Below are 24,275 nucleotides of genomic sequence, written 5' to 3'. Positions count from 1 at the left end.
GAATGTAAATGGATAAAATCATTTTGGAAAGCAAATTGGGCTGGGCGTGGTGGCTCACGCCTGTAATGCCAGCACTTTGAGAGGCCGAGGAAGGCGGATCACCTGAGGTCAGGAATTCAAGAACAGCCTGGCCAACATGGCGAAATTCCATCTCTATTAAAAATACAAAAAAATTATCTGGGCATGGGGGTGCACGCCTGTAATCCCAGCTACTCGGGAGGCCGAGGCAGGAGAATCACTTGTACCAGGCAGGCAGAGGTTGCAGTGAGCCAAGACGGCGCCATTGTGCTCTAGCCTGGGTGACAAAATGAGACTATGTCTCAAAAAAAATAAATAGGCTGGGTGCAGTGGCTCATGCCTGTAGTCCCAGCACTTTGGGAGGCCGAGGTGGGCAGATCACGAGGTCAGGAGATCGAGACCATCCTGGCTAACACGGTGAAACCCTGTCTCCACTAAAAATGCAAAAAATTAGCCGGGCGTGGTGGCGGGCGCCTGTAGTCCCAGCTACTCAGGAGGCTGAGGCAAGAGAATGGCGTGAACCCAGGAGGCAGAGCTTGCAGTTAGCCAAGATCGCGCCACTGCACTCCAGCCTGGGCGACAGAGCAAGACTGTCTCAAAAACTAACTAACTAACTAACTCACTCACTAACTAAATAAATAAATAATTAAATAAATGCAAATTGGAAATTCCCCCTACAGTTGAGGATGGCTGTACTCTATGTGCCAGACATCTTCTGGATAGCCCTCGAATCGATCCCTTCACCCCTTTCCACGTTGCCCTGGCCTCAGGAGGCTGACTTGGACAGGCTACCATGCCTTGGGCTTGGGTTCCTAGTGGGCAGCCTGGCAGGAGATCAGAAGGAAGGAAAGGCTGGGCGCATTGGCTCACACCTATCATCTCTGCACTTTGGGCAGCTGAGGTGGGAGGATTGCTTGAGCCCCGGAGTTTGAGACCAGCCTGGGCAACATGAGACCCTGTCGCTACAGAAAGTGAAAAAAAAAAAAATAGCCAGGTGTGGTGGCACATGCCTGTAGTCCCAGCTACTCGGTGGGCTGAGGTGGGAGAACTGCTTGAGCCTGGGTGGTCAAGGCTGCAGGGAGCTGTGATCGTGCCACTGCACTCCAACCTGAGACCCTGTTAGAAAGAAAGAGAGAGAGAAAGAGAAAGAAACAGAGAGAGAGAGGAAGACAGACAGGAAAGAAGGAAGAAGGAAAGCCAGGCATGGGACTCACGCCTGTAATCCCAACACCTTGGGAGGCAGAGGTAAGGAGATTGCTTGAGCCCAGGAGTTCAAGATCAGCCTGGGCAACAAAGCATGACCTATCTCTACAAAAAAATTTTTAAAAAATTTTTAAAAAAGGAAATTGGCCAGGTGCGGTGGCTCACGCCTGTAATCCCTGCACTTTGGGAGGCGAGGTGGGCAGATCACCTGAGGCCAGGAGTTTGAGACTAGTCTGGCCAACATGGTGAAACCCTGTCTCGACCAGAAATACAAAAATTAGCCAGGCATGGCGGCATGTGCTTGTAATGTCAGTTACTCAGGAGGCTGAGACAGAAGAATCGCTTGAACCCAAAAGGTGGGGGTTACAGTGAGCCAAGATCACGCCACTGCACTCCAGCCTGGACAACAGAACGAGACTCCATCGAAAGGAAGGAAGGAAGGAAGGGAGGGAGGGAGGGAGGGAGGGAGGGAGGGGACGGGGAGGGGGAAGGGAGGGGAGGGGAAGGAAAGAGAAGAAGAAAGAAAGGAGAGAAGGAAGGAAGGGGAAGGGAGGGGAGGGGAGGGGGAGAGAAGAAGAAAGGAGAGAAGGAACGACAGAAGGAAAGGAAAGGAAGGGAAGGGGAAGGGAAGGGAAAAGGAAGGGCAAGGGAAAGGGAAGGGAGAAAAAAAGAAAGAGAAAGAGTGGTCACCTCAAGTCAGCTGAGTCCCTCTGCAAAAGATCACCCCTCTCAAGATGACCATCTCTACACAATTATTTTCTTTCCGGGTCTGGGAAGCTTTCCCTTCTGTGTCCCTTTGGGCCTTGTGGCAGTAACAGCTCAGCTGCTACAAGCCCTAGGTTGCTGCCCTATCCCTTATGGTTTCCTTGCAACCCGCCCTAACTGTGTACGCAGTTCCTCTATGAAACCTTCCATAAGTTGGCTGATTCTGTGGGGGCTCTGCCTGCTATAACCTTAAACCCAGGAAATCCACTTCTCAGTGTTCATCTGGTGATGCTCTTCGGTGCACAAGGAAACCTGTACAAAAACATTAATTGCAGCCCCATTTGTAACAGGAAAAAAGTGGAAACAATCTACCAGTCCCTTAGCAGGAGAATAGATCAATAAAATGTGCTTTGTTCCTGCAGTAGAATACAAGGCAGCGGCTAAAAGGAATGAACTGAAAGATAGCACTCATCGGGATGACTATTATCAGAAAAGAAAAGAACAAAACAGCATAAGTGTTGGTGAGGATGTGGAGAAATTGGAACCCTTGTACACTGCTGGTAGGAATGTAAAATGATGCAGCTGCTATGGAAAACAGTATGGGAGTTCCTCATAAAATCAAAAGTAGAATTACCATATGAGACAGCAATTATCCCACTTCTGGGTATATACCCAAAAGAACTGAAAGCAGGCCAGGTGCAGTGGCTCACGCCTGTAATCCCAGCACTTTGGGAGGCTGAGGTGGGAGGATCACTTGAGCCCAGGAGTTTGAGACCAGCCTGTGTAACATGGCAAAACCCCATCTCTACTAAAATACAAAAATTAGCCGGGCATGATGGCGGGCACCTGTAGTCCCAGCTACTCGGGAGGCTGAGGCAGGGGAATCGCTTGAACCCCAGAAGCAGAGGTTGCAGTGAGCTGAGATCGCGTCACTGTACTCCATCCTGGTGACAGAGCAAGACTCCATCTAAACACAAACAAAAAAAAAGAATTGAAAGCAGGGTCGGGAAGAAAAGAAATACATCCACGTTCACCGCAGCATTAATCACGATAGCTGCATGGTGGAAGCAGTTCCGTATCCGTCAACAGATGAATGGATAAGCAAACTGTGGTCCATCCACACGACGGAATATTCATCGTTCATAAGGAAGGAAATTCTCTATGGGCACGGTGGCTCATACCTGTAAACCCAACACTTTGGGAAGTTGAGGTAGGAGGATCACTTGAAGCCAGGAGCTCAAGATCAGCCTGGCCAATACAGCAAGACTCCAAAAATAAATTAGCTGGGCATGGTGGTGCACACCTGTGGTCTCAGTTACTTGGGAGGCTGAGGCAGGAGGATCACTTGAGCAGGAGAGGTCAAGGCTGCATTGAGCCATGACTGTACCACTGCACTCCAGCCTGGGTGACAGAGCAAGACCATGTCTCAAAAATAAAAATAGCCCGGGCACGATGGTTCACGCCTGTAATCCCAGCACTTTGGGAGGCCGAGGCGGGCAGATCACCTGAGTTCAGGAGTTCGAGACCAGCCTGGCCAACATGGTGAAGCCCCCAACTCTACTAAAAATACAAAAATTAGCTGGGCATAGTGGCGGGTGCCTGTAGTCCCAGCTATTTGGGAGGCTGAGGCAGGAGAATCACTTGAACTCGGGAGGCAGAGGTTGTGGCGAACTGAGATCATGCCACTGCACTCCAGCCAGGGGCACAGAGTGAGACTCTGTCTCAAAATAATAATGATAAAATAACATAAAATAAAAATAAACACAGGGCATGGGAGAAGAGGAAATGAGCCCAGCCTTTGTAGACACCCTGCTCGAGTTTCCTTAGCTAGGAATGGAAGAGACAGGGTGGAATCAGGGCTGAAGCTGAAGCTGACTGCCAATGTGTTTAAGGAAAAGGAGGTACTGGGGTAAGTGAGGGAGAAAAGATTCAGGGGCAGTGACGGTAAAAAGCAACAGCAGAAGCTCTTTAGTCTAATTAGATCCCATTTGTCAATTTTGGCTTTTGTTGCCATTGCTTTTGGTGTTTTAGACATGAAGTCCTTGCCCATGCCTATGTCCTGAATGGTAATGCCTAGGTTTTCTTCTAGGATTTTTATGGTTTTAGGTCTAACGTTTAAGTTTTTAATCCATCTTGAATTAATTTTTGTATAAGGTGTAAGGAACGGATCCAGTTTCAGCTTTCTACATATGGCTAGCCATTTTTCCCAGCACCATTTATTAAATAGGGAATCCTTTCCCCATTGCTTGTTTTTCTCAGGTTTGTCAAAGATCAGATAGTTGTAGATACGTGGCGTTATTTCTGAGGGCTCTGTTCTGTTCCATTGATCTATATCTCTGTTTTGGTACCAGTACCATGCTGTTTTGGTTACTGTAGCCTTGTAGTATAGTTTGAAGTCAGGTAGCGTGATGCCTCCAGCTTTGTTCTTTTGGCTTAGGATTGACTTGGCGATGTGGGCTCTTTTTTGGTTCCATATGAACTTTAAAGTAGTTTTTTCCAATTCTGTGAAGAAAGTCATTGGTAGCTTGATGGGGATGGCATTGAATCTATAAATTACCTTGGGCAGTATGGCCATTTTCATGATATTGATTCTTCCTACCCATGAGCATGGAATGTTCTTCCATTTGTTTGTATCCTCTTTTATTTCATTGAGCAGTGGTTTGTAGTTCTCCTTGAAGAGGTCCTTCACATCCCTTGTAAGTTGGATTCCTAGGTATTTTATTCTCTTTGAAGCAATTGTGAATGGGAGTTCACTCATGATTTGGCTCTCTGTTTGTCTGTTATTGGTGTATAAGAATGCTTGTGATTTTTGTACATTGATTTTGTATCCTGAGACTTTGCTGAAATTGCTTATCAGCTTAAGGAGATTTTGGGCTGAGACAATGGGGTTTTCTAAAGAAACTACCATCAGAGTGAATAGGCAACCTACAAAATGGGAGAAAATTTTCGCAACCTACTCATCTGACAAAGGGCTAATATCCAGAATCTACAATGAACTCAAATAAATTTACAAGAAAAAAACAAACAACCCCATCAAAAAGTGGGCGAATGACATGAACAGACACTTCTCAAAAGAAGACATTTATGCAGCCAAAAAACACATGAAAAATGCTCACCATCACCGGCCATCAGAGAAATACAAATCAAAACCACAATGAGATACCATCTCACACCAGTTAGAATGGCGATCATTAAAAAGTCAGGAAACAACAGGTGCTGGAGAGGATATGGAGAAATAGGAATGCTTTTACACTGTTCGTGGGACTGTAAACTAGTTCAACCATTGTGGAAGTCAGTGTGGCGATTCCTCAGGGATCTAGAACTAGAAATACCATTTGACCCAGCCATCCCATTACTGGGTATACACCCAAAGGACTATAAATCATGCTGCTATAAAGACACGTGCACACGTATGTTTATTGCGGCTCTATTCACAATAGCAAAGACTTGGAACCAACCCAAATGTCCAACAATGATAGACTGTTAAGAAAATGTGGCACATATACACCATGGAATACTATGCAGCCATAAAAAATGATGAGTTCATGTCCTTTGTAGGGACATGGATGAAATTGGAAATCATCATTCTCAGTAAACTATCACAAGAACAAAAAACCAAACACTGCATGTTCTCACTCATAGGTGGGAATTGAACAATGAGAACACAAGGACACAGGAAGGGGAACATCACACTCTGGGGACTGTTGTGGGGTGGGGGGAGGGGGGAGGGATAGCATTAGGAGATATACCTAACGCTAAATAACGAGTTAATGGGTGCAGCACACCAGCATGGCACATGTATACATATGTAACTAACCTGCACATTGTGCACATGTACCCTAACAATTAAAGTATAATTAAAAAAAAAAAAAAAAGCAACAACAAGTCCCCCACGAGAGGGGCGGGTGCAGCCTCCCATGTGGAAGGCAGAGGAGAGGGGCCTCTCACCCTTGAGCGCCTGCTTCCCACTGCCCCAAATAGCAGCTATATGGTGCCTTGGTGTGCCAGGGACCCCGTGCACCCTCCATCTCATCTCCACCGCACCTCAACTCTCTCAGCAGGTGAGGAGGTATTTGTTTTTTTTCTTTTTCTTTTTTTGTTTTTTTGAGATGGAGTTTTGCTCCTGTTACCCAGGCTGGAGTGCAATGGTGCAATCTTGGCTCACCACAACCTCCGCCTCCTGGGTTCAGGCAATTATCCTGCCTCAGCCTCCCGAGTAGCTGCGATTACAGGCATGCACTTCCAAGGCCGGCTAATTTTGTAGTTTTAGTAGAGATGGAGTTTCTCCATGTTGGTCAGGCAGGTCTCGAACTCCCAACCTCAGGTGATCCGCCCGCCTTGGCCTCCTAAAGTGCTGGGATTACAGGCATGAGCCACCACGCCTGGCTGAGGTATTTGTTTTCAAAACTGCTAAGAAAAAGCAGTAGGTCTGGGACTTGAACCTAGCTCTGTCTGGATCCCTCCACACCAGACCACATTCTGCCTTCTGTCCACCAGGAACTGGCTGGAATCCTGCCTTCCTGGGACTACTCCCCCAGGCCTCTGCCCCCCAACCCCAGGACTCCCACCCCTGGGGGATCAGTTATTATGATTTTGTGATATTCTGACTTGGATTCTCTGCTTATCTTTTCAATGTGTGTCCTGTTTGTGTTTTTCTCCCCAATGCTGTTCCGCATCGCTTGAAGGCAAAGTCCAAACCTGATGCTATCTTTTAATCTATTTAAGCCTAGAAAGGGACAATCAATATCAAATTGCAACAATTCCATTTTTTTTTTTTCCGAGACGAAGTTTCATTCTTGTTGCCCAGGCTGAAGTGCGATCTTGGCTCACTGCAACCTCCGCCTCCCGGGTTCAAGCAATTCTCCTGCCTCAGCCTCCCAAGTAGCTGGGATTACAAGTGCCCCCCCACCATGCACAGCCATTTATTTGTACTTTTAGTAGAGATAGGGTTTCACCATATTGGCCAGGCTGGTCTCGAACTCCTGACCTCAAGTGATCCACTCACCTCAGCCTCCCAAAGTGCTAGGATTACAGGCGTCAGCCGCTGCATCCAGCCAACAATTCCAATTCCATTTCTTTCTCTTTCTTTTCTTTTTCTTTTTTTTTTTTTTTTAGACAGTATCTGACTGTTGCCCAGACTGGAGTACAGTGGTTTGATCATAGCTCACTGCAGCCTCAACCTCCTGAGCTCCAGTGATCCTATTGCCTTGGTCTCCCAGGCAGCTGGGACTACAGGTGCATGCCACCAGGCCCAGTTCATTTTTTAACATTTTGTTGTAGAGATGAGGGTCTCACTGTTGCCCAGGCTGGTCTCAAACTCCTGGGCTCTAGAGATCCTTCCACCTCGGCCTCCTAAAGTGCTGGGATTACAGGCATGAGCCATCATGCCCAGTCCCTTGATTGTTTTTTAATGTGGTCTCTGAGACTGGAGAGGGTGAGGTTTGTGGAAAGAGCAGGAAGCCTTAGGTGTGCACCAGAGTGAAGCCCCTTCGTGGCTGGGTGGCTTGTCCTCCTTTGTGCCTTATTTCTTCATCTGTGAAATGAGGACAATTTTTCCTTCCAGGATTGTAGGAAGTGCTATCCATGGGAGGCATGGCAGAGCGGCCTGGTATCCCTAAGGCACTCACATGTTGAAGGTGATCCCCAGCTAAGTGAGTGCAGGCAGGAGCCACGCTTCCCTCCTTGCTATTCCCCCATCAGTGTCTGAGCTCAGGGTTCTTTGAGTCAGACTGAAGGGAGAAGAAATCGAAAGGAAAGAAAAAACAGGTATCAGTGAATACCAGAATTGATCAAAATGATACAGGTGAGAACAATGAGACAGAAAAAGGGACTGCAGAGCCGGTATATTTTGAGGGGGGAACATGGTGAGCCAGGAAGACTAGGGGCTTTGGAGAGTGAGGACATGGGTTCCAGGCCCAGCCTTGCCATGTCCGGGTTATTTACTTCTGAGTCCTTGCGACTGAGTTCCCTTGCTTTCCTCTGTAAAATGGAAACCTGTCAGGGAATGGCTCAAGCTCCTGTGCACACTTCTGTGTAAACCACTCACCAACGGACCCCTGGGGGGCTGCATGGTGTCTCCACTGCCCCAAGGCAGGCCCTAAGACCTCTAGGTGGCTGGACACCTTGTCCCCTTTGAAGAGTGGCCTGGAGCCACCTCAGGCTGGGGCCCACCCTTTTCAGTGGCCTGAAGGCCTCTAGGACTCGGAGCACCTGACACAGCTCATCACTCATTCAATTTTACAAACCTACTTCTTCTTGCAGAGCACTGTTTCTGTGACTAAGACACCATCTTTGCCCCGAAGGAGCTCACAGACCCTTGGTGAGACGGACACCCAGAGCATTCAGATACAGGGTGTGGCCTGCCCTGTGCCACTGATACACTTCTTGCCATTCCTGTGCAAATTGACTTCTTGAATACTTCCATTTATGGCTTCCAGGGTGTGCTATTTTAACTCCTTGAATATATGGGGATCTCTTTATGTTTGGCCAAGGGGATTAGCACAGTCTCAATGCCCTTGGGATTATCAAGAGCTATTTGATGCATAAGTAAAAACATGAACTAATTCGGGGGCAGTGGAGGCGGGGAAGATGGGGCAGGATGTGTTATGTGTTCTCTCACAGAGCCCAGAAGTGATATGGGAGCCGAGGAGTGGGCTAGGAGGGCTTCCTGGAGTAGGTGACATTTGAATTGGGTTCTGGAGGATGAGTTAGAATTTGCCAGGCATGTGTTCTCAGCACAGGGACCAGCATTTGAAAAAAAAAAAAAAAAAAGCCTGAATGATGTGAACTGCCTACTGGCCAAGTGGGTGTAGGATGATGATGGTGAAGTGAGCCATGTAAAGTAGAAGAGACAGATTCAAGAGCAGTATCACAGTCCAAGATTTTGAGCAGTACAGGTAAACAGAGAAAAGCAGAATGATCACTCAATCTTGACACTCAAGGACAGTCACCATATGTACATACACCTATGTTTTTAAGAGAATTCATACGTGTTCTTTTTTAAAGAAAGACTATGTAGTGTTTTCTTTTTCTATGTCAGGGATTTTGTTTTGTTTTGTTTTGTTTTTGAGACGGAGTTTCACTCTTGTCGCCCAGGATGGAGTGCAATGGCGAGATCCCGGCTTACTGGCCTCCCCAGTTCAAGCGATTCTCCCATCTCAGCCTCCCGAGTAGCTGGGATTACAGGCGCACGCCGCCACGCCCAGCTAATTTTCGTATTTTTAGTAGAGATGGGGTTTCACCATGTTGGCCAGGCTGGTCTTGAACTCCTGACCTCAGGTGATCTGCCACCGCGCCTGGCCAGGGAGTTGTTTTAAACAGATTTTCTCCCTCTCTTTTCGGGATGTTAACTCTGGTGCTGCGTGGGGAGAAACGTGGAGAGCAAAGAACACTTAAGTGAGTAGCTGCCACCATAGCCACCGGGACAGTGCGGGAGGAGCAGTCTCCCAGGTAAGGACCGTGGGTAGAGGGGCGCGTGGCGGGTGAGAGGGAGGAGTCCGCGCTGACTCACGGGTTTCTGGCTTAGGAAACAGTGGAGCTGCTGATACCTTTATGAGGAAGCCGGGCAAGTTTGGAGGGGCAGATAACTAATTGGGATGGGAACACCTTGGGTATTCGTAGAAGTGTCCCGCGGGCTGTGGTCTCGCGTGGGGGACTCCCCAGGCCCGCACCCCTGTCTGGGGCACCTGCGAGGCGCCAGGCAAGTTGCCTGGGGCGGGGAGTGCGGCCTGGGCGTCCAGGCTTAAGCCCCGATGCGCGGGCCCTTCTGCGCCCAGGCCGGCCCTCGCCACCCCGCTCTCACAGGTGAGGGTGTCTGCCCTGCGGCCTTGGGATGGGAACAGGCGTGAGGCCCCCTCATTCCCTAGTGTCACGAGGTAAGGCGGGACCCGAATCCCGGCCCTGCCACTTCCTGCCTCGACCACTTTGGAGCAGTTGCTCGCCCCCCGCCTCAGTTTCCCCATCCGCCCACCTCGTCGGCAGGACCCAAGGGCGATCTGTAACCTGCAGAGGCCATTCCACTTCCCTGGCCGGCGGCGAAGGCTAGTGGCGCGGCCTGGGCTGGGGTCGCCCCGACCGTTCCCGACCGACGCCACCTAGGGGGGTCTGGGGCAGGGACGCGAGGAGCTGGGAACACGCAGCGCCGCCCCAGAGGGACGGGCGGGCCCGGGCTGGCGTCGAATCCGCGCCCGAGAGCCCAGCCCGCGGCCAGGCCGCCGCTCCCGGAGCCCGCTGGGGCCCGGAGCCCCGGCCCTCTACGCCTGGTCGCCATCAGAACAAAAGCTGTGGCTCAGCCCGTAGCCCAGGCGCCCCGCAGGCCTGGCCCGCGCCCGGCCGCCCGCTTCCCTACGCTTGGCGGCCGCGCCTTCAGCCCTTCGGCTCGAGCACGCTCGGCTCTTTCCGCCACGGCCGGCGCAGGTGGAGGGGGCGGGGCGGGGGCCGTGCGTGGTGACGCCGCGGGGGGGTGACGCACCGGCGTGCCCCGCCCCCACCCCCTCCCCGTTCAGGCTCTGGAAAGAGAAGAAAAAAAACTTTCTTTTTTTTTTAATTGAGGAATCAACAGCCGCCATCTTGTCGCGGACCCGACCGGGGCTTCGAGCGCGATCTACTCGGCCCCGCCGGTCCCGGGCCCCACAACCGCCCGCGCACCCCGCTCCGCCCGGCCGGCCCGCTCCGCCCGGCCCTCGGCGCCCGCCCCGGCGGCCCCGCTCGCCTCTCGGCTCGGCCTCCCGGAGCCCGGCGGCGGCGGCGGCGGCAGCGGCGGCAGCGGCGGCGGCGGCGGCGGCGGAACGGGGGGTGGGGGGGCCGCGGCGGCGGCGGCGACCCCGCTCGGCGCATTGTTTTTCCTCGCGGCGGCGGCGGCGGGCCGCGGGCGGGGAGCGGAGCCCGGAGCCCCCTCGTCGTCGGGCCGCGAGCGAATTCATTAAGTGGGGCGCGGGGGGGGAGCGAGGCGGCGGCGGCGGCGGCACCATGTTCTCGGGGACTGCCTGAGCCGCCCGGCCGGGCGCCGTCGCTGCCAGCCGGGCCCGGGGGGGCGGCCGGGCCGCCGGGGCGCCCCCACCGCGGAGTGTCGCGCTCGGGAGGCGGGCAGGGGATGAGGGGGCCGCGGCCGGCGGCGGCGGCGGCGGCCGGGGGCGGGCGGTGAGCGCTGCGGGGCGCTGTTGCTGTGGCTGAGATTTGGCCGCCGCCTCCCCCACCCGGCCTGCGCCCTCCCTCTCCCTCGGCGCCCGCCCGCCCGCTCGCGGCCCGCGCTCGCTCCTCTCCCTCGCAGCCGGCAGGGCCCCCGACCCCCGTCCGGGCCCTCGCCGGCCCGGCCGCCCGCGTCCGGGGCTGTTTTCGCGAGCAGGTGAAAATGGCTGAGAACTTGCTGGACGGACCGCCCAACCCCAAAAGAGCCAAACTCAGCTCTCCCGGTTTCTCGGCGAATGACAGCACAGGTGAGGAGGGGGTCCGGGGCGGCGGGGGCCCGGGGCGCGCTGTCACCCCCACCTGAAAGAGAGCGTCCGGGGGTCGTGGTCGGGGATACCGATCGAGCCGGGAGCCCGGAGCAGGCCCCGCAGCCTGTTCCCCTCGCCCCGCGCCGGAGGGTGGAAGTTCGTCGCAGGACTGTCACTGGGCCCGAGTTGGTCAGCACACGCCCGGTGTACTCGGCCTCCCTGCACCCGATCAGCCTTTCTCACGGGGACCCTAGTGGCACTCCAGGAGGGAAGAAGTAAAGTGCAGCGTGTGGGTTTGTTTGGTAATGCCCTACGCATCCATCCGCGGCCGTGTCCACACGCGTGGCCGTCCAGAGGAGTGACAGCGGAGGGTACCTTTGATGCTTAGAGAAAGCAAGATCGCGGCCAAAGGTAGGGCAGTGTGTTTTCTGGATTGGCGACACATTGACCAGGCTGCAGTCAGAGGACACTCACAGCAGCCGCCAGCTTGCGAGTTAGAATCGAAGTTTCTTGGAATGAGTGAGTTCCTTGGAAAGATGCTTAGTGCTTATTTTCAAAACTCCTTGTTTTGTGTGTGTGTGTGCGTGTGCGTGTGTGTTTTTAGTCAACTAGTCATTCCATTTTTCAAAACCCAAACTTCGTTAGCAAGATGTCATGAAAGTTGCTGTGGTGTGTTTCATTTCCATGTATAACTTCAAAAAAGTTAAACAGCAGATTTAAGTTCATTTGTGCTGCAATCTCCATTTGAGTTTGTGTTGCTTTCACAGTGTAGATGTACAAAGAATTATGTTAAGGAATGTAGGAATTCCAATTTTTCAAAAAAATGTAGCAGGATACTGAATAAATCATCTTTTTGTTTGTTTGTTTCTTTTCATTAAACGGCTTCCCTGGAAACTTTCTTAAGTTATCATAGCTGCTTAAGAGAAGTATTTAGTTTTCTATTAATTCAGTAATTCTGGGTCCCACTGCGCTGGTTCATGGTAACATGAACTAGTTGTATTTCCTCTTTTAGAGCTCTCTCCTTTGCCGCAAAAACTTGTGTGCCGCTGCGAACAATTCCATCTCCAGCGCAGCTTGCATTTCTCCAGTAGTCTTGCAGTGGTAGCATCTGAAAATCAGTTTCTAATGAATGAGTCCAAATTGAATTACATTGCTGCCTTCAGATTTGCACTAGACACAGCTGTTCAACTTGTGGAAATAGTTCTGTGACCGACCACTTGCATATTAAAAAAACTGCTATTGCTGTTGAAAAAAACTTGAATTTTGTGGCTTAAGTTTGAATACAATTCCTGGAATCAAGTTATGATAAGCGACGTTTAATATTAATGTAGAAGTGAAAAGCGATTTTTAAAATCAATCATAAGGAGATTCTTATCTAGTTAAAATTTGTTAAACAGTGGGGAGGAGTAAATGATGCTCATGGTATATAAAAATCACTAATAATGCTTTTCTTTTTAGCTGATGAAAGTTGAGTTTGACGTTAATCTTACAAAATGAACTTATTGAAGTGAGAAATTTGGAAACAATAGTTTAAATGCCCGTTGTACTGCAAAACAGATCTCCGTTGCTTCATTAATCTTGCTGTGTTTGAGTAGTCTTCAGTTCTGTGAGACGTAGGTCATACGAGGCGAGTTCAGCTTTGAAGCTTGTCTTCTGAAACTGGTAACCTGGATGGCTTTGTAGCTTTGCTATTGTTGAATAAATTTTTGTAGATTTTGTCTTAAAAAGGGGGACAATTAGTAACACAAGACTTAACAAAAAGGCATGTCCTTATATGTACATCCAGCTGTTTCCAAGATGGAGCCCAAAGGATAGCTTTTTCCATAGTAGTTTCCATTATTGGATGATCAGATGCTTAATAAGTTGATCAGAAAGGATTTTCCACACTTAACCACCTTTTCCCCCTTCCTTTACAATTTTGATCCTTGTAAGGCACAGGGGCTCTTTCGTGGGACCAAAAGTTAGCTTTAAATGGCTCCGGTTTAATCCAAAGTAGAAAGTCACCATCATACTTAAGTTGGGTCACGTGTTACACATTCCTCACCATCACACTATTGTGAAAGGGTCTGTTAGTATGGGGGACCAAGGAAGGGCTCATTATCAAGCACATTAAACAAGGGGCTGGGCGCCATGGCTCATGCCTGTAATCCCAGCACTTTGGGAGGCGGAGGCTGGTGGATCAACTTCAGGTCAGGAGTTCAAGACCAGCCTGGCCAACATGGGGAAACCCCATCTGTACTCAAAATACAAAAACATAGCCAGGCATGGTGACATGCACCTGTAATTCCAGCTACTTGAGAGGCTGAGGCATGAGAATTGATTGAACTCGGGAGGCAGAGGTTGCAGTGAGCCAAGATCGCGCCACTGAGTGAGACGCTGTCTCCAAAAGAAACGAGGGACACTTTGTCTGTTGTAACTACTCCACTAAGAAATTGAATAATGAGATGGACAGAGATCTTAGGGATGTATTTTAAACAGATAAATGGCTTGAGTTTTTACATTAAATACATTCAAAAACTGAAGGCATTTGGTTAGGTGGGACAGACCTGAGAATAACATTCTTGAGGAACTCAATCTTATTTTAGTGACGGGATGTGTCTCTGAGGCTCCCAGGGGAAAATTGGGCCTAGTGGAGCAGGGTGTGTGCCCGGTGCATGTGATCAAATTTGAGGGAGGGGACCTCTGTCTAGGAGCTGAGGGGTTGAAAGGAGGAGGAGCCCTTGGCAGCCTGAGAAACAGGAGCTACTTGGACTGCAGTGCATGTCTGTAGAGACTGGCCTGTGGGGCCACCAGTGTCACTTAGATGTGTCTGTGGAGGGTGGCAGTGAGCTGAGAGAAAAATGCCCCCGACATTGGGGAGCTGCTCAGCCAGGGTGCTGCTCACCTGGGGGCATGGATGTTGCAAACAGCACTCCGTAAGGTCAGGCAGCACCTCAGAGTGATGAATGTCACTGCCACTGATGACAAACAAGTTGCCGAAGCCTGGGAAGCTTATGCAGAGATGATGCAGAAATACGGAATGTGCTGCGAACGAGGGTAGCAAGAGAGAAACGGTACCTTTCACCCCACTGAAGCAGCAGCCCTGGAGAGGCACAGAATTTGATGGCCTCAGATGTTAAAGTAGCATTTTCTTGTATTATGTTGAAGCCTTTACACTTTCTCATACATGAGGTCTTCCTTTACTTGGCACCCTTACAATAAGTGGGGACTTTATATTACCGGTATATAGTTAGTTGGGTGTTTTGGAAACTTCTTTATTTAATATGTTCAAGTTACAATAGCATATTGTGTCTTTCAACATCAGAGATTCATGATTTAACAGTATAAGACAAATATCCAGGCAAGCAGTAGACTTTTGTTTTTTGTTTTCTGGGTTTTTTTTTTTTTTTTTTTTTTGGTCAGCTTTATTGCAAAATTTGCACACAACAGACTGTTTATAAAGTTTTTTGAAATTGCAGGCCAGGGTGGTGGCTCATACCTATAATCCCAGTGCTTCGGGAGACTGAGACAGGAGGATTGCTCGAGGCCAGGATTTGGAGACCAGCCTGGGCAACATAGTGAGACCCCATCTCTACAAAAAATTTTTTAAATTAGTTGGGTGTAATAGTACAATCCTGTAATCCCAGCTATTCAGGAGGCTGTGGCAGGAGGATCGCTTGAGCCCAGGAGGTCGAGGCTGCAGTGAGCTGTGATCATGCCACTGTACTCTGGCCTGGGTGACAGAGTGAGACCCTGTCTCTGGGGGAAAAAGGAAAAGAAAAACTACATTCTGAAGATTGAACATAGCTATGTTTCATCCTGTGCTGTGTAAGTGGCTCTAAGCAGTTGTGATTACATTTTATGACGTGAATCCTTTTAAATGCAATAGGGAAGCTCATTTAAAGAAAGCTGGTGGCGAATACGGTTGTCAGCCAAATGGTCTGTTATGTATGTCTAGTACTTTATGTATCAGAGTGCTTTTCTCCACGTCACCTCAGTTTGATCCTTACAGCGTCCTGTGAGGAAGGGAAGATGCTGTTACTGCTATTTTCTAGGTGAGAAACTGGACTTGAGAGGTGATACAGGGTCAAAACCAGATCCAAACTAGATTGTTAAAGTCAGTAGTTCTATATATTTATTTTCTAAGTCTCTGTCTGTAAACAATGCATTTGCTTGAATTGACCCAGGAACCTGCCAAGCTTAGTGAGTTTCAGTAGCGGCCTTCCCGCACATGAATGAGATCACTAAGGGGGAGGTTTGTAACCACCTGTGGTGGGGGCAGCCAGGAGTGTATTCTTCCTCCTGGGTTAGGGGCTCCCCCTTTTCCCTCTGGTTCTGGTGTTATCCTCAGCGTGAAGTGTGTGGGCTCGTGTTCCTGTTTACCTCAGGGAGAATGAGAAACGGTTATGTTACCCCATCAGTGAGTTCTGGCTAAGTAGGAATAAAAGTTGTCATAGAGACTTTTAGGACTAGGACATTTCATGACCGTGCTTCGTTTTTGAATAACTGAGAGGGGTGAGAGCGGTGGCCCCATTCAGAGGTCCTCAGGGATAAAGGTAGGCAAGGACAAGTCATGTGCAGGGCGCCTTAGAGGGCCTTCAGAAGATGGAAAGTCGCTCCTGGCTGAACATTCAGATTTGATTCTGTAAACAGAATTGAACATAACTTACAAAGAGACTGAGTCCTGCAGTTGGAAGTTGATGCTTAGATTAGTCGCCTGTGTTTTCACAGCTTCTAAGTAGTGTGTTGTAATTGTGTGACAAAGTATATGATTACCTGGGGGGTCCATAATTGCTGACTTGTGTTTTTACCTTATGTATTTGAAAACAGTTAGGAAAATGATTTTGCCAAAGTGTGTCTTACCTTAGTTAAGATGAAATGTACCTTATTGTGAGTTTCTGAAGATTGCAAAAGCTTGTCAGTTTAGTTTTTGGGGTCCCATTAGTGAGGGCACCCCTCTTTACCTTACTCAAACCAGCTTTTCACGTGTATTCCAAGAAACTAGAGGGCATGCTAAGAGGTGTTTCTCAACAAAGGGTTTGTGCTCAGATGCTGTTGGTTGTAGCTGAGGAATTTGACTGCAGACTTTCCCAGAGCCTTGGTGTGCTGATTGGGCACTGTGAGAGAGGGGCTGCAGTTGGACCACTCTCAATCCCGTTTGACCCTAGAACTCTTTTTAGCCTATTATGGGTCCGCAGACTTCCTCTGCAAAGGGCCAGAGAGCACGCATTTGGCTTTCTGAGCCATATGGTCTCTTGTTGCAACTACTCAAGGCTGCCATTTCAGCAAGAAAGTAGCCATAGGCGAGTGGGCATGGCTGTGTGCCAGTAAAACTCTAGTTGTAAAGACTGGCATCTGAGGACTTCGCCCATGGGCTGCAATTTGGTGACTGATATAACGTGGGACTTCATTCTCTGAGCACCCGTTGGGGAGCACTGGCCTACCACGGCTGCACAGACAGCTTTAAGGAAAACAGCAGCAGGGCAAGTTTTCTGAGCTGCATGACGTGGAGCCCGGGAGAGCCCAGGTGAGCAGCAGGCTAGCGTGGGTCTCCTGTCTTGGAGCACTTCAGAGCTTAGCAGGGCCCTCTCTCTGTCTTTTTTGTTCCTCTGTAACAGTTATATGGATGACTTGATTTAAAATCAGACGAGTTTATCAGAAAGCCTGGTGACCCGTTGCATTTTTCTTTGTTCTTTTGCTTTTTGTTGACCCCAGTGGCCCAAATGGCATTTCTCGTCCCTCTTTGTCATCTCAGGCTCTAGACTTGCTCCCCTTCCTGTGACACCAGAAGGTGAGCGTCAGTAAGAACTCCAGAGCCTTTCCACGGCCCTCTTCCCAGCACTTCCCTCCCCAGGGGCAGCGCCTGACACATAGTAGGCCCTCAGGAAATATTTGAGGGAATTAGTGAAAGAATTATATAGTATTTGTCCCTTAAAGTTCTTATCATTTTCTTGTTAAGATTTTACTTTCAAGCAGATTGCCACCTATCTTCAAATTGGGTCTGTTATTTGCTTCCGAGTTCCATACCCATGGGCTCCCACCCGGCCACCAAACCAGCTGGCCTTAGGAGTGCTGAGGCCGGGGCAAGTTACATCAGCTCTCTGAGCTCAGAGTTTCCTCATCTATAACATGGAGATAATAACAATTCCCATCTCAGGGTGGTTATGAGGGTAGCCTGAGATGATGTGTGTCTGGCATATCCGCTCAATGGGAACTGACACTAGCGTTAACCAGGGACGTTGTCGTACCTTGTAGTCCTAGGACTTACTGGGAGTGCTAGTCTGATTGGAGCAAGACCTGTTTCTCAGCAGTTCTGGAAAGGACAGAAGCCATGTGTGCTCGTATCCACAGAAACCAGTGTGCAGGCACGCGTGTGATAGTGTAGCACCTCAGCAGATACATAGCCGGGAATTCTGTCATCTATACCATTGATTCTGTCTCCATTTTTTATTGTATTTTTAAAAATAGGAACGTGATGGCCATGAAAGTTTAAAATTATGAAAACTTAAATGGTGTGTGTTCTGAATTATTTTTTCTTTTAAATCAAATCAGGATGTACACTGAAAATTATTGATAATTTTGAAGCATATTTCATGGACTGTTTAAGCAGCAGACAAGTATGTGATTCTGTTTGTTTACTGTGTATAATTTATCTTGAGGTACCTGTTAAGCAGTAGCAGTGTACACAGGATTCTGATAGATGCCTCTGAGTAACTTAGAACCATCTTGAGAAGATGAAACCTCGAGGCAAAACTTAAGGAAAGAATACAGAAATGCAGTCAAGTGCAAAAACTCTGGAACCAGAAAGGGTGATCTGAATAAGGCTTCATTTACTCCCTCCCCTGTTTCCTGAGTGTCCCCGTGTGCAGAAGTCCAGGGCTGCATGCCCCAGTGGGAGGCAGGCCCTGGGATGGTTGAGGAGCCTTGGGCTCCTGTGACAGCTCTTCTGCTGAGCCAGCACAGAGCCAGGAGTTGGGGAAGCCTGCCTGTTTTCCATGCATTCCCGGTTGTGGGGAAAAGCACCCTGACCATGACAGTTTGTTTCCTGGGGTATCGTTGTAGGCCCATGGCTTGCTCACATCTGAGTCCTCTTCTGGTTGTCCCGTCTCTCCTAAGCTCTGAAGCTCCTGGCCATGCCATCTGCTTTTTAGCACATGTGCCCAGCGTTCCCTTTAGTCCTCTCTGAGGTCTTTTCCTTGCAGTGCATCCCTCCAGATACACTCCTTGCTTTAACTGGAAAAGGATGCTACTCTTCTCAGTCAGGCTCAAACTTGGCTTTCGGGAAAATTCTCCTATTGCATGAGTCTTTGATGCAGAAATGTAAGCCTTGGGAGCAGTGCCTGTGGGGGCTTTTGGCTGTTCTCCTTTCCCTGGGGCCGTGCTCTGCTGACAGGGGTGCTACAGTAGGCCACGAGCAGAATCCCCGGGGCGTCCTGGAGTGGTCAGGTCTTTGCCATTTGAGCTGTGACTTGAAGAGATTTGAGCAAGGGCACACAAATCAAATTGGGGAAGGCTGTGTGAAAGGCATGGAAGTAAACAAAAGTGGCCCCTCTCTTTTTAAAGTTTTTTTTATTAAGTTCCTAGACAATATAGGCAGTGACTGTGGCTGTATTTAAAGTACTGCCTTTAGGGTGTTTTCTGGTTCTAAATTTAGGAAGCAAGGCTGTTTTTGAGCTCTGTCTCTAAAAGTTGAATTCCTTTTAAAACTTACCCTTAAGAAAGATTTGGATATTATCCCGTGTGACATTTTCCCCGGTGTTTCATTTCCATTAATCAAAAGACTGTTTAGTTGAACCATTGCTAAGAATAGTAAAATCTAATGGGGAAAATAATTCTACATGATTAAATCTGACTTTACTTTCCCATTTCTAGGTGTAGTGTCTGCTGTTGTTTGAAAATGTCTTAATTTGCCTTTCTAATATGCCTGTACTATATTGTATACAGTAGGTATATTTTCCAGTTGCACCTTATTCAACGTTTTGAATTTGCATAATCTGTGGTAAGGAGAAAAACTAGTTGTGTAGTGGAGTTGTACAATTCTGTTGTAAAGCAAATCTTTTTATAATTCAGAAGGTGCTTCTCCTCCCCCTAGTTTGGATTTTTCTTATTAAAACTGCACCACCTAAACATGTTTTAACTTTATGGTTAAAATAACCAGTGAAATAGAAAAATAAGTCACTGTTCTGTATGATAACATGTGGAGAAGGCTTGTACAACATTTAAATAAGGAGATTTGGGTATTTGATTACAAACTGAATGAGGACATTCAGGAGCTATAGAAATTTATCAGGTAATTAGGGTTTGCTTAGACAATTATAGACTCTACGAGTTTGACCCAGTTGCTTTGGATTAAAATATTTTGAGTATTTGTCACCTGATTAAAAGTAGAACCTTCTAACTGTGAGTCACAGTTGAAGGAAATGTCAGCTTTTTATACGGGGAGGCGGTCAGTGTGGTGCTGAGGAGGGAGCCCTGGCTCCTGCTCAGAGTAGACTCTGAGTCCCAGCTCCCAGCTCAGCAGCGCTGTGACTTGGGCTGGTGACATCACATTTGAGTTTTGCAGGGTGGGGTGTGTGTGTGTGTGTGTGTGTGTGTGTGTGTGTGTGAGAGAGAGAGAGAGACAGAGAGAGAGAGAGAGAGAGAGATCTCTAAAAGGGGCTTTTTACCCTGCAGTATTCCATTTGTTTCTTTTCTTTCTCTTCTCTCTTCTTTCTTTCTTTCTCTTTTCCTTCCTTCCTTCCTTGTTTTTTTCTCTTTCTTTCTTTCTCTTTCTTTCTTTTCCTTCCTTCCCCTTCCCCTACCCCTCCCCTTCTTTACATTACTTTTCTTCTTTCCAATGCGGTCTTGCTTGCCCACGCTGGTCTTGAACTCCCATCCTTCAGCAATCCTGCCTCGGCCTCCTGAGTAGCTGGGATTACAGGTGTGAGATGGAGCCACTGTGCCTGGCTGTACTTCTGCTTACTTTGATTAGCTTGGTACATTGGGCTAGTAGGGTGCCTGGCATATAGCAGGTTGAGGCAACTGTTATTATTGTTTAATTGTATGGGAAAATATTAGCCATCACCTACTTCTTGGGCCAGTGAGGACTGAGATGATGTAGCCTGACCCGGAATCAGGAGGCTTCTCACTGAGTACATGGGAAGCTTCTGCCCCTGCCTATTTGGCTTTCAGTACCAGCTGTAGTGCAGTTTGGGAACCAGTTTGTAAGAAAACGAACTAAGATTCGAGAATCTTACAAAATGGGTAATCGTTTGACTCATTTTACTCCGTCTGTGTTTGCAGTTCAACTGTTCTTTATTGGAAAATTGAACTCTTAATTAAATGGAACTGTGTTTCTAGTTATTGCTTCAGAACAAGGGCTTGATTTAGATTAGGACTTAGAGAAAAGGGAAAAGTGAATGCAGAGAAATTATAAATATAGTATTTTATTGAAAACAGAGTTGGGAAGAAAATGGCCTTGGGATTACTGTCCAGTTTAGTCAGGTTGGTTGAAAGGAATATCAGTGAAACTCAATTTCCTCTCGGGCTCAGCTACACAGATCTTGAAAGGAACAGATTCAGCTCTGTGCTGTACTGTGTGACTTTTCTCCTCCTGCAGATTCTATAGTAGGAAATTCTTTTAATGGAGATTACTGTTTTTCTGTTCTCCTAGATTTGGTGTGATTTTTTTTTTTATAAGTAAAAGTTACCCCGTGGTGGACAAAATTTTTCCCCAATTTGTGGATATCTTTACTTAAATCTGATTTACATATTCAGAACGTCACCTTTATTGAAAATAACAAAAAGACATAACATATTGATAGGTTTTCTGTGTCATTGTGGTTGTTCCTCTACTACTTTGGGAATCGGTTTTTGTTTGAAGAGCACACCTGCCCATAGTTGAACTTCTGTTGAGAAGTCTCTGAGGGAATCATTTGAATGATGGCGAGAGAATCAAGTGTTTTGCTTTCACTGATGGCTTTCTCAGTCACTGAAACTTTAGGGGAGAACGGATTCTTTCCCAGGAGGAAGAGGGTGAATTGAGATGTTTCCTTGTTTGGGGATGCCTGTGTTCTCGGGATGCCCTCCAAGCCAGCGCTGTCCAGTGGTCTTCATTGGGAGGGTGGCTCTGTGCTGTGTCTATATGACACGGTATTGGAACCACGAGCCACGTGTGGCTGTTGAGTACTTGAATTGTGATTAGTGTGACTTAGGAACTAAATTTTAAATGTTACCTGATTTGAGTAAATGAAGATAGCCACATGTAGTTAGTCACTACGGTATTGGACAGCACAACTGTAAGTACATCTACTTATCCTCTTTGTCCAGAGTTTTCTTTAAGATACGTATCACCTAGATATTTATGACAAAGTTCCTTTAAAACGATCATCTTTTAAAGATGCAAGACTCCAAAATAAAAATGATGAAAGACTCCTTCAAAAATACTCACGGCTTAGGTCACACTGTTCAGGATTATTCACTAATTTAGAAAATATTTGTTATGCTGCGATGTAGGCCCTGGCGATCCAGTGGGGACGTGACAGGCCCCATCTCTGCCCTCATGGGTGGTGATGGATACTGGACAGGTAACTGCAGTCAGGTGTGACCTTGGTGGGGACATACTGTGCATTGACTGAGGCACCAGACGGGGACTGAGCCTGTTTTGAAGGGTATTGGAAGTCCCCGGGGGCTGTGACGTTAGCACTGACACCTGAGGGTGAATAGGAGATGGCAGATAGTACTGTTCCAGGCAGAGGGAACAGCACTCATAGCAGGGTGGAGGTCTGGCTCTTGTGACAGTTTTTGGGTTATGTTCACTGGGCTACCAGAATTTAGGAGGCCTCATGGTTTTGCTTCTGAGAGGGTGGAGACTAAAGGTGTGGTTCTGCCCTGCGGGGGTTGGTCGGGCCCGGGATCCAGTCTTGACTCCTACCACTTCATTCTTTTATTCAGCAAATATTTAAGCACATTTTACGTGTGGGGCACCCTGCTGGGCTGTGGTGATGACAGTAGTGGCAGAAGCTGCTTCTGTCCTCATGGAACTCTTGAGTTGTGTGGTGTGGTGGGTGAGCAGTCCCATGGTGCCCACCATGGCCTATAGCATTTCACACTCAGCTCGATGTCTGACTGGAAGGAAGTGGATGCCTCAGGCTGGGTGGTCAGGGAGGCTTGTTGGAGGAAGGACACCAGAGCTCATTGAGGGTGAGTAGAGCATCAGCTTGGGCATCTGAAGGCGAGATAACATCACCAAGGGCCTTGAATGTCAGACCTAGGAGTCCAGGTTATTTTTTTTTTTTAGGGCTTATAAAACAAAATTAAGCTTTAAAAAACCCATGTCCAGAGTGATTGGGGGAGCTCCTGTGATTTATTTTCCAGAAGTCTAGATTAGCTTTTTCAAGGTGTGTTTTTTCATCCAAGTTCAGGTCTGTAGGGAGAGTAGACAATGCTTTCACCTCCTGAGCCCCGTTTTTGGCAGGAAAAGGGACCCATGAAAAGCAGCTTAAGAACTGGAACTAGTGTTCTTATTTAAGATGTTAGTAAATTTTTGTACAAACAATTTTCTTTTAAAAGTTTTTTTAAGTTCTTTTGAGTAGATAATATATTCATATGGTTCAGAATTCCAAAAAAGCAGAGTAATTGGTGAAAACTCTTCCTCCTGTCTGTTTCTGGGGTCACTGGTCATTCCCCTCCCCATAGGCAACCAGTGTTAGCTGTTTCTTACGTATTCTAGAGATGGACTGTGCGTAGCCAGGCAAATATGGTCTCTTCTTACTCTTTTTGCCCTAAGTAGCCCATTTTATGTTACTCCACTATCAGTGCCTTTCAGACTGATACATATCTCAGAGCTGTTGGAAATGTTAGTATTGGAAATGCAGGCTTTGTTCTATTTTTTTAAATTTATTTTTATTTATTTTGAGACAGGGTCTCACTCTGTCCGCCAGGCTGGTGTGCATTTATTTGATCACAGCTCACTGCAATGTCCACCTCCTGGGCTCAAGCAATCCCACCTCAGCCTCCCAAGTAGCTAGGATGACAGGTGCATGCCACTATGCCTGGCTAATTTTTTTTTTTTTTTAGTAGAGATACGGGGTCTTCCTATGTTGCCTAGGCTGCTCTTGAGCTCCTGGGCTCAAGCGGTCCTTCAACCTCAGCCTCCCAAAGTTTAGGGATTACAGATGTGAGCCACTATGCTCGGCCCAGGCTTTCTTTTAATTAAGTCTTCTTTTTTAATGGTAAAATGTTTTGGTGCTGCATTTAGATAAATAACACAAAACAATTTTAATGTTTTCACTATGTTATATAAATAGGAATAATTGAAGTTTTCTTGTTTTTTGTTTGAGACAGAGTCTTGCTCTGTCACTTAGGCTGAAGTGCAGTGGTGAGATTATAGCTCACTGTAGCCTCAAACTCCTGGGCTCAAGCCATCCTCCCACTTCAGCCTCCACAGTAGCTTGGACTACAGGCACGCACCACCATGCCCAGATAATTTTTTATTATTTTTGTAGAGACAGGGTCTTGCTATGTTGCCTAGGCTTAAAGTTTTTTTAAAATTAATTCCATGTCATCTCAAAGAATATTAGAGGTTTTCCTACTATCATCAAAATGCATGTCATGTAGCCAGCTCACACAGAAGTTGTGTTTATTTTTTCTCAGTTCCTGGAATAGATTCTTAAAACTTCTGGTTTTTATTACCCACCTTAATAGTTGAAATAGAAATATCTGTAGGTTAGCAACCTACTTCAACACTAAGCAGATAAGGTTTCTTGATGGGTAGGACTTCTAAGAACATTTTCATTAACTCCAGACCTTTTCATTAATTTAGTTAATTAATGTAGAGATTGTAAAACACTGAGTATGACTCAGAAATCCTTTAGAAAAGAAAGGGTAAAATCAATGAAGTTCCTTCAGAAGAGTAGCTGAGTTCCCTGGCATTGCAGATCCAGTTGAGGGAGAGTG

The 24,275-nt window shown here is 47.7% G+C and overlaps 1 protein-coding gene across 5 annotated transcripts in view; it reads left to right on the top strand.

The window, feature by feature from the left end:
* Positions 1-11,233: 11,233 nt before the first annotated feature.
* Positions 11,234-24,275, top strand: part of CREBBP (CREB binding protein) — a 154,767-nt gene continuing 141,725 nt past the window's right edge. For 4 of the 5 annotated variants that reach the window (XM_004057099.5, XM_055365150.2, XM_004057098.5 and 1 more), the window contains exon 1: positions 11,234-11,360. In XM_004057099.5, coding sequence (XP_004057147.2) covers positions 11,276-11,360 — 85 coding nt within the window. In that variant the 5' untranslated portion in view covers positions 11,234-11,275. Of the gene's footprint in view, positions 11,361-11,442; positions 11,772-24,275 lie in introns of those variants that run through there. The other variant, XM_019012535.4, reaches the window with a different exon arrangement.

Source organism: Gorilla gorilla, chromosome 18 (genome assembly GCF_029281585.2).
Source record: "Gorilla gorilla gorilla isolate KB3781 chromosome 18, NHGRI_mGorGor1-v2.1_pri, whole genome shotgun sequence".
NCBI classification, from domain to species: Eukaryota; Metazoa; Chordata; class Mammalia; order Primates; family Hominidae; genus Gorilla; species Gorilla gorilla.
Note: the sequence above shows the minus strand (reverse complement) of the source record. Positions and strands in the feature narration are given on the sequence as shown.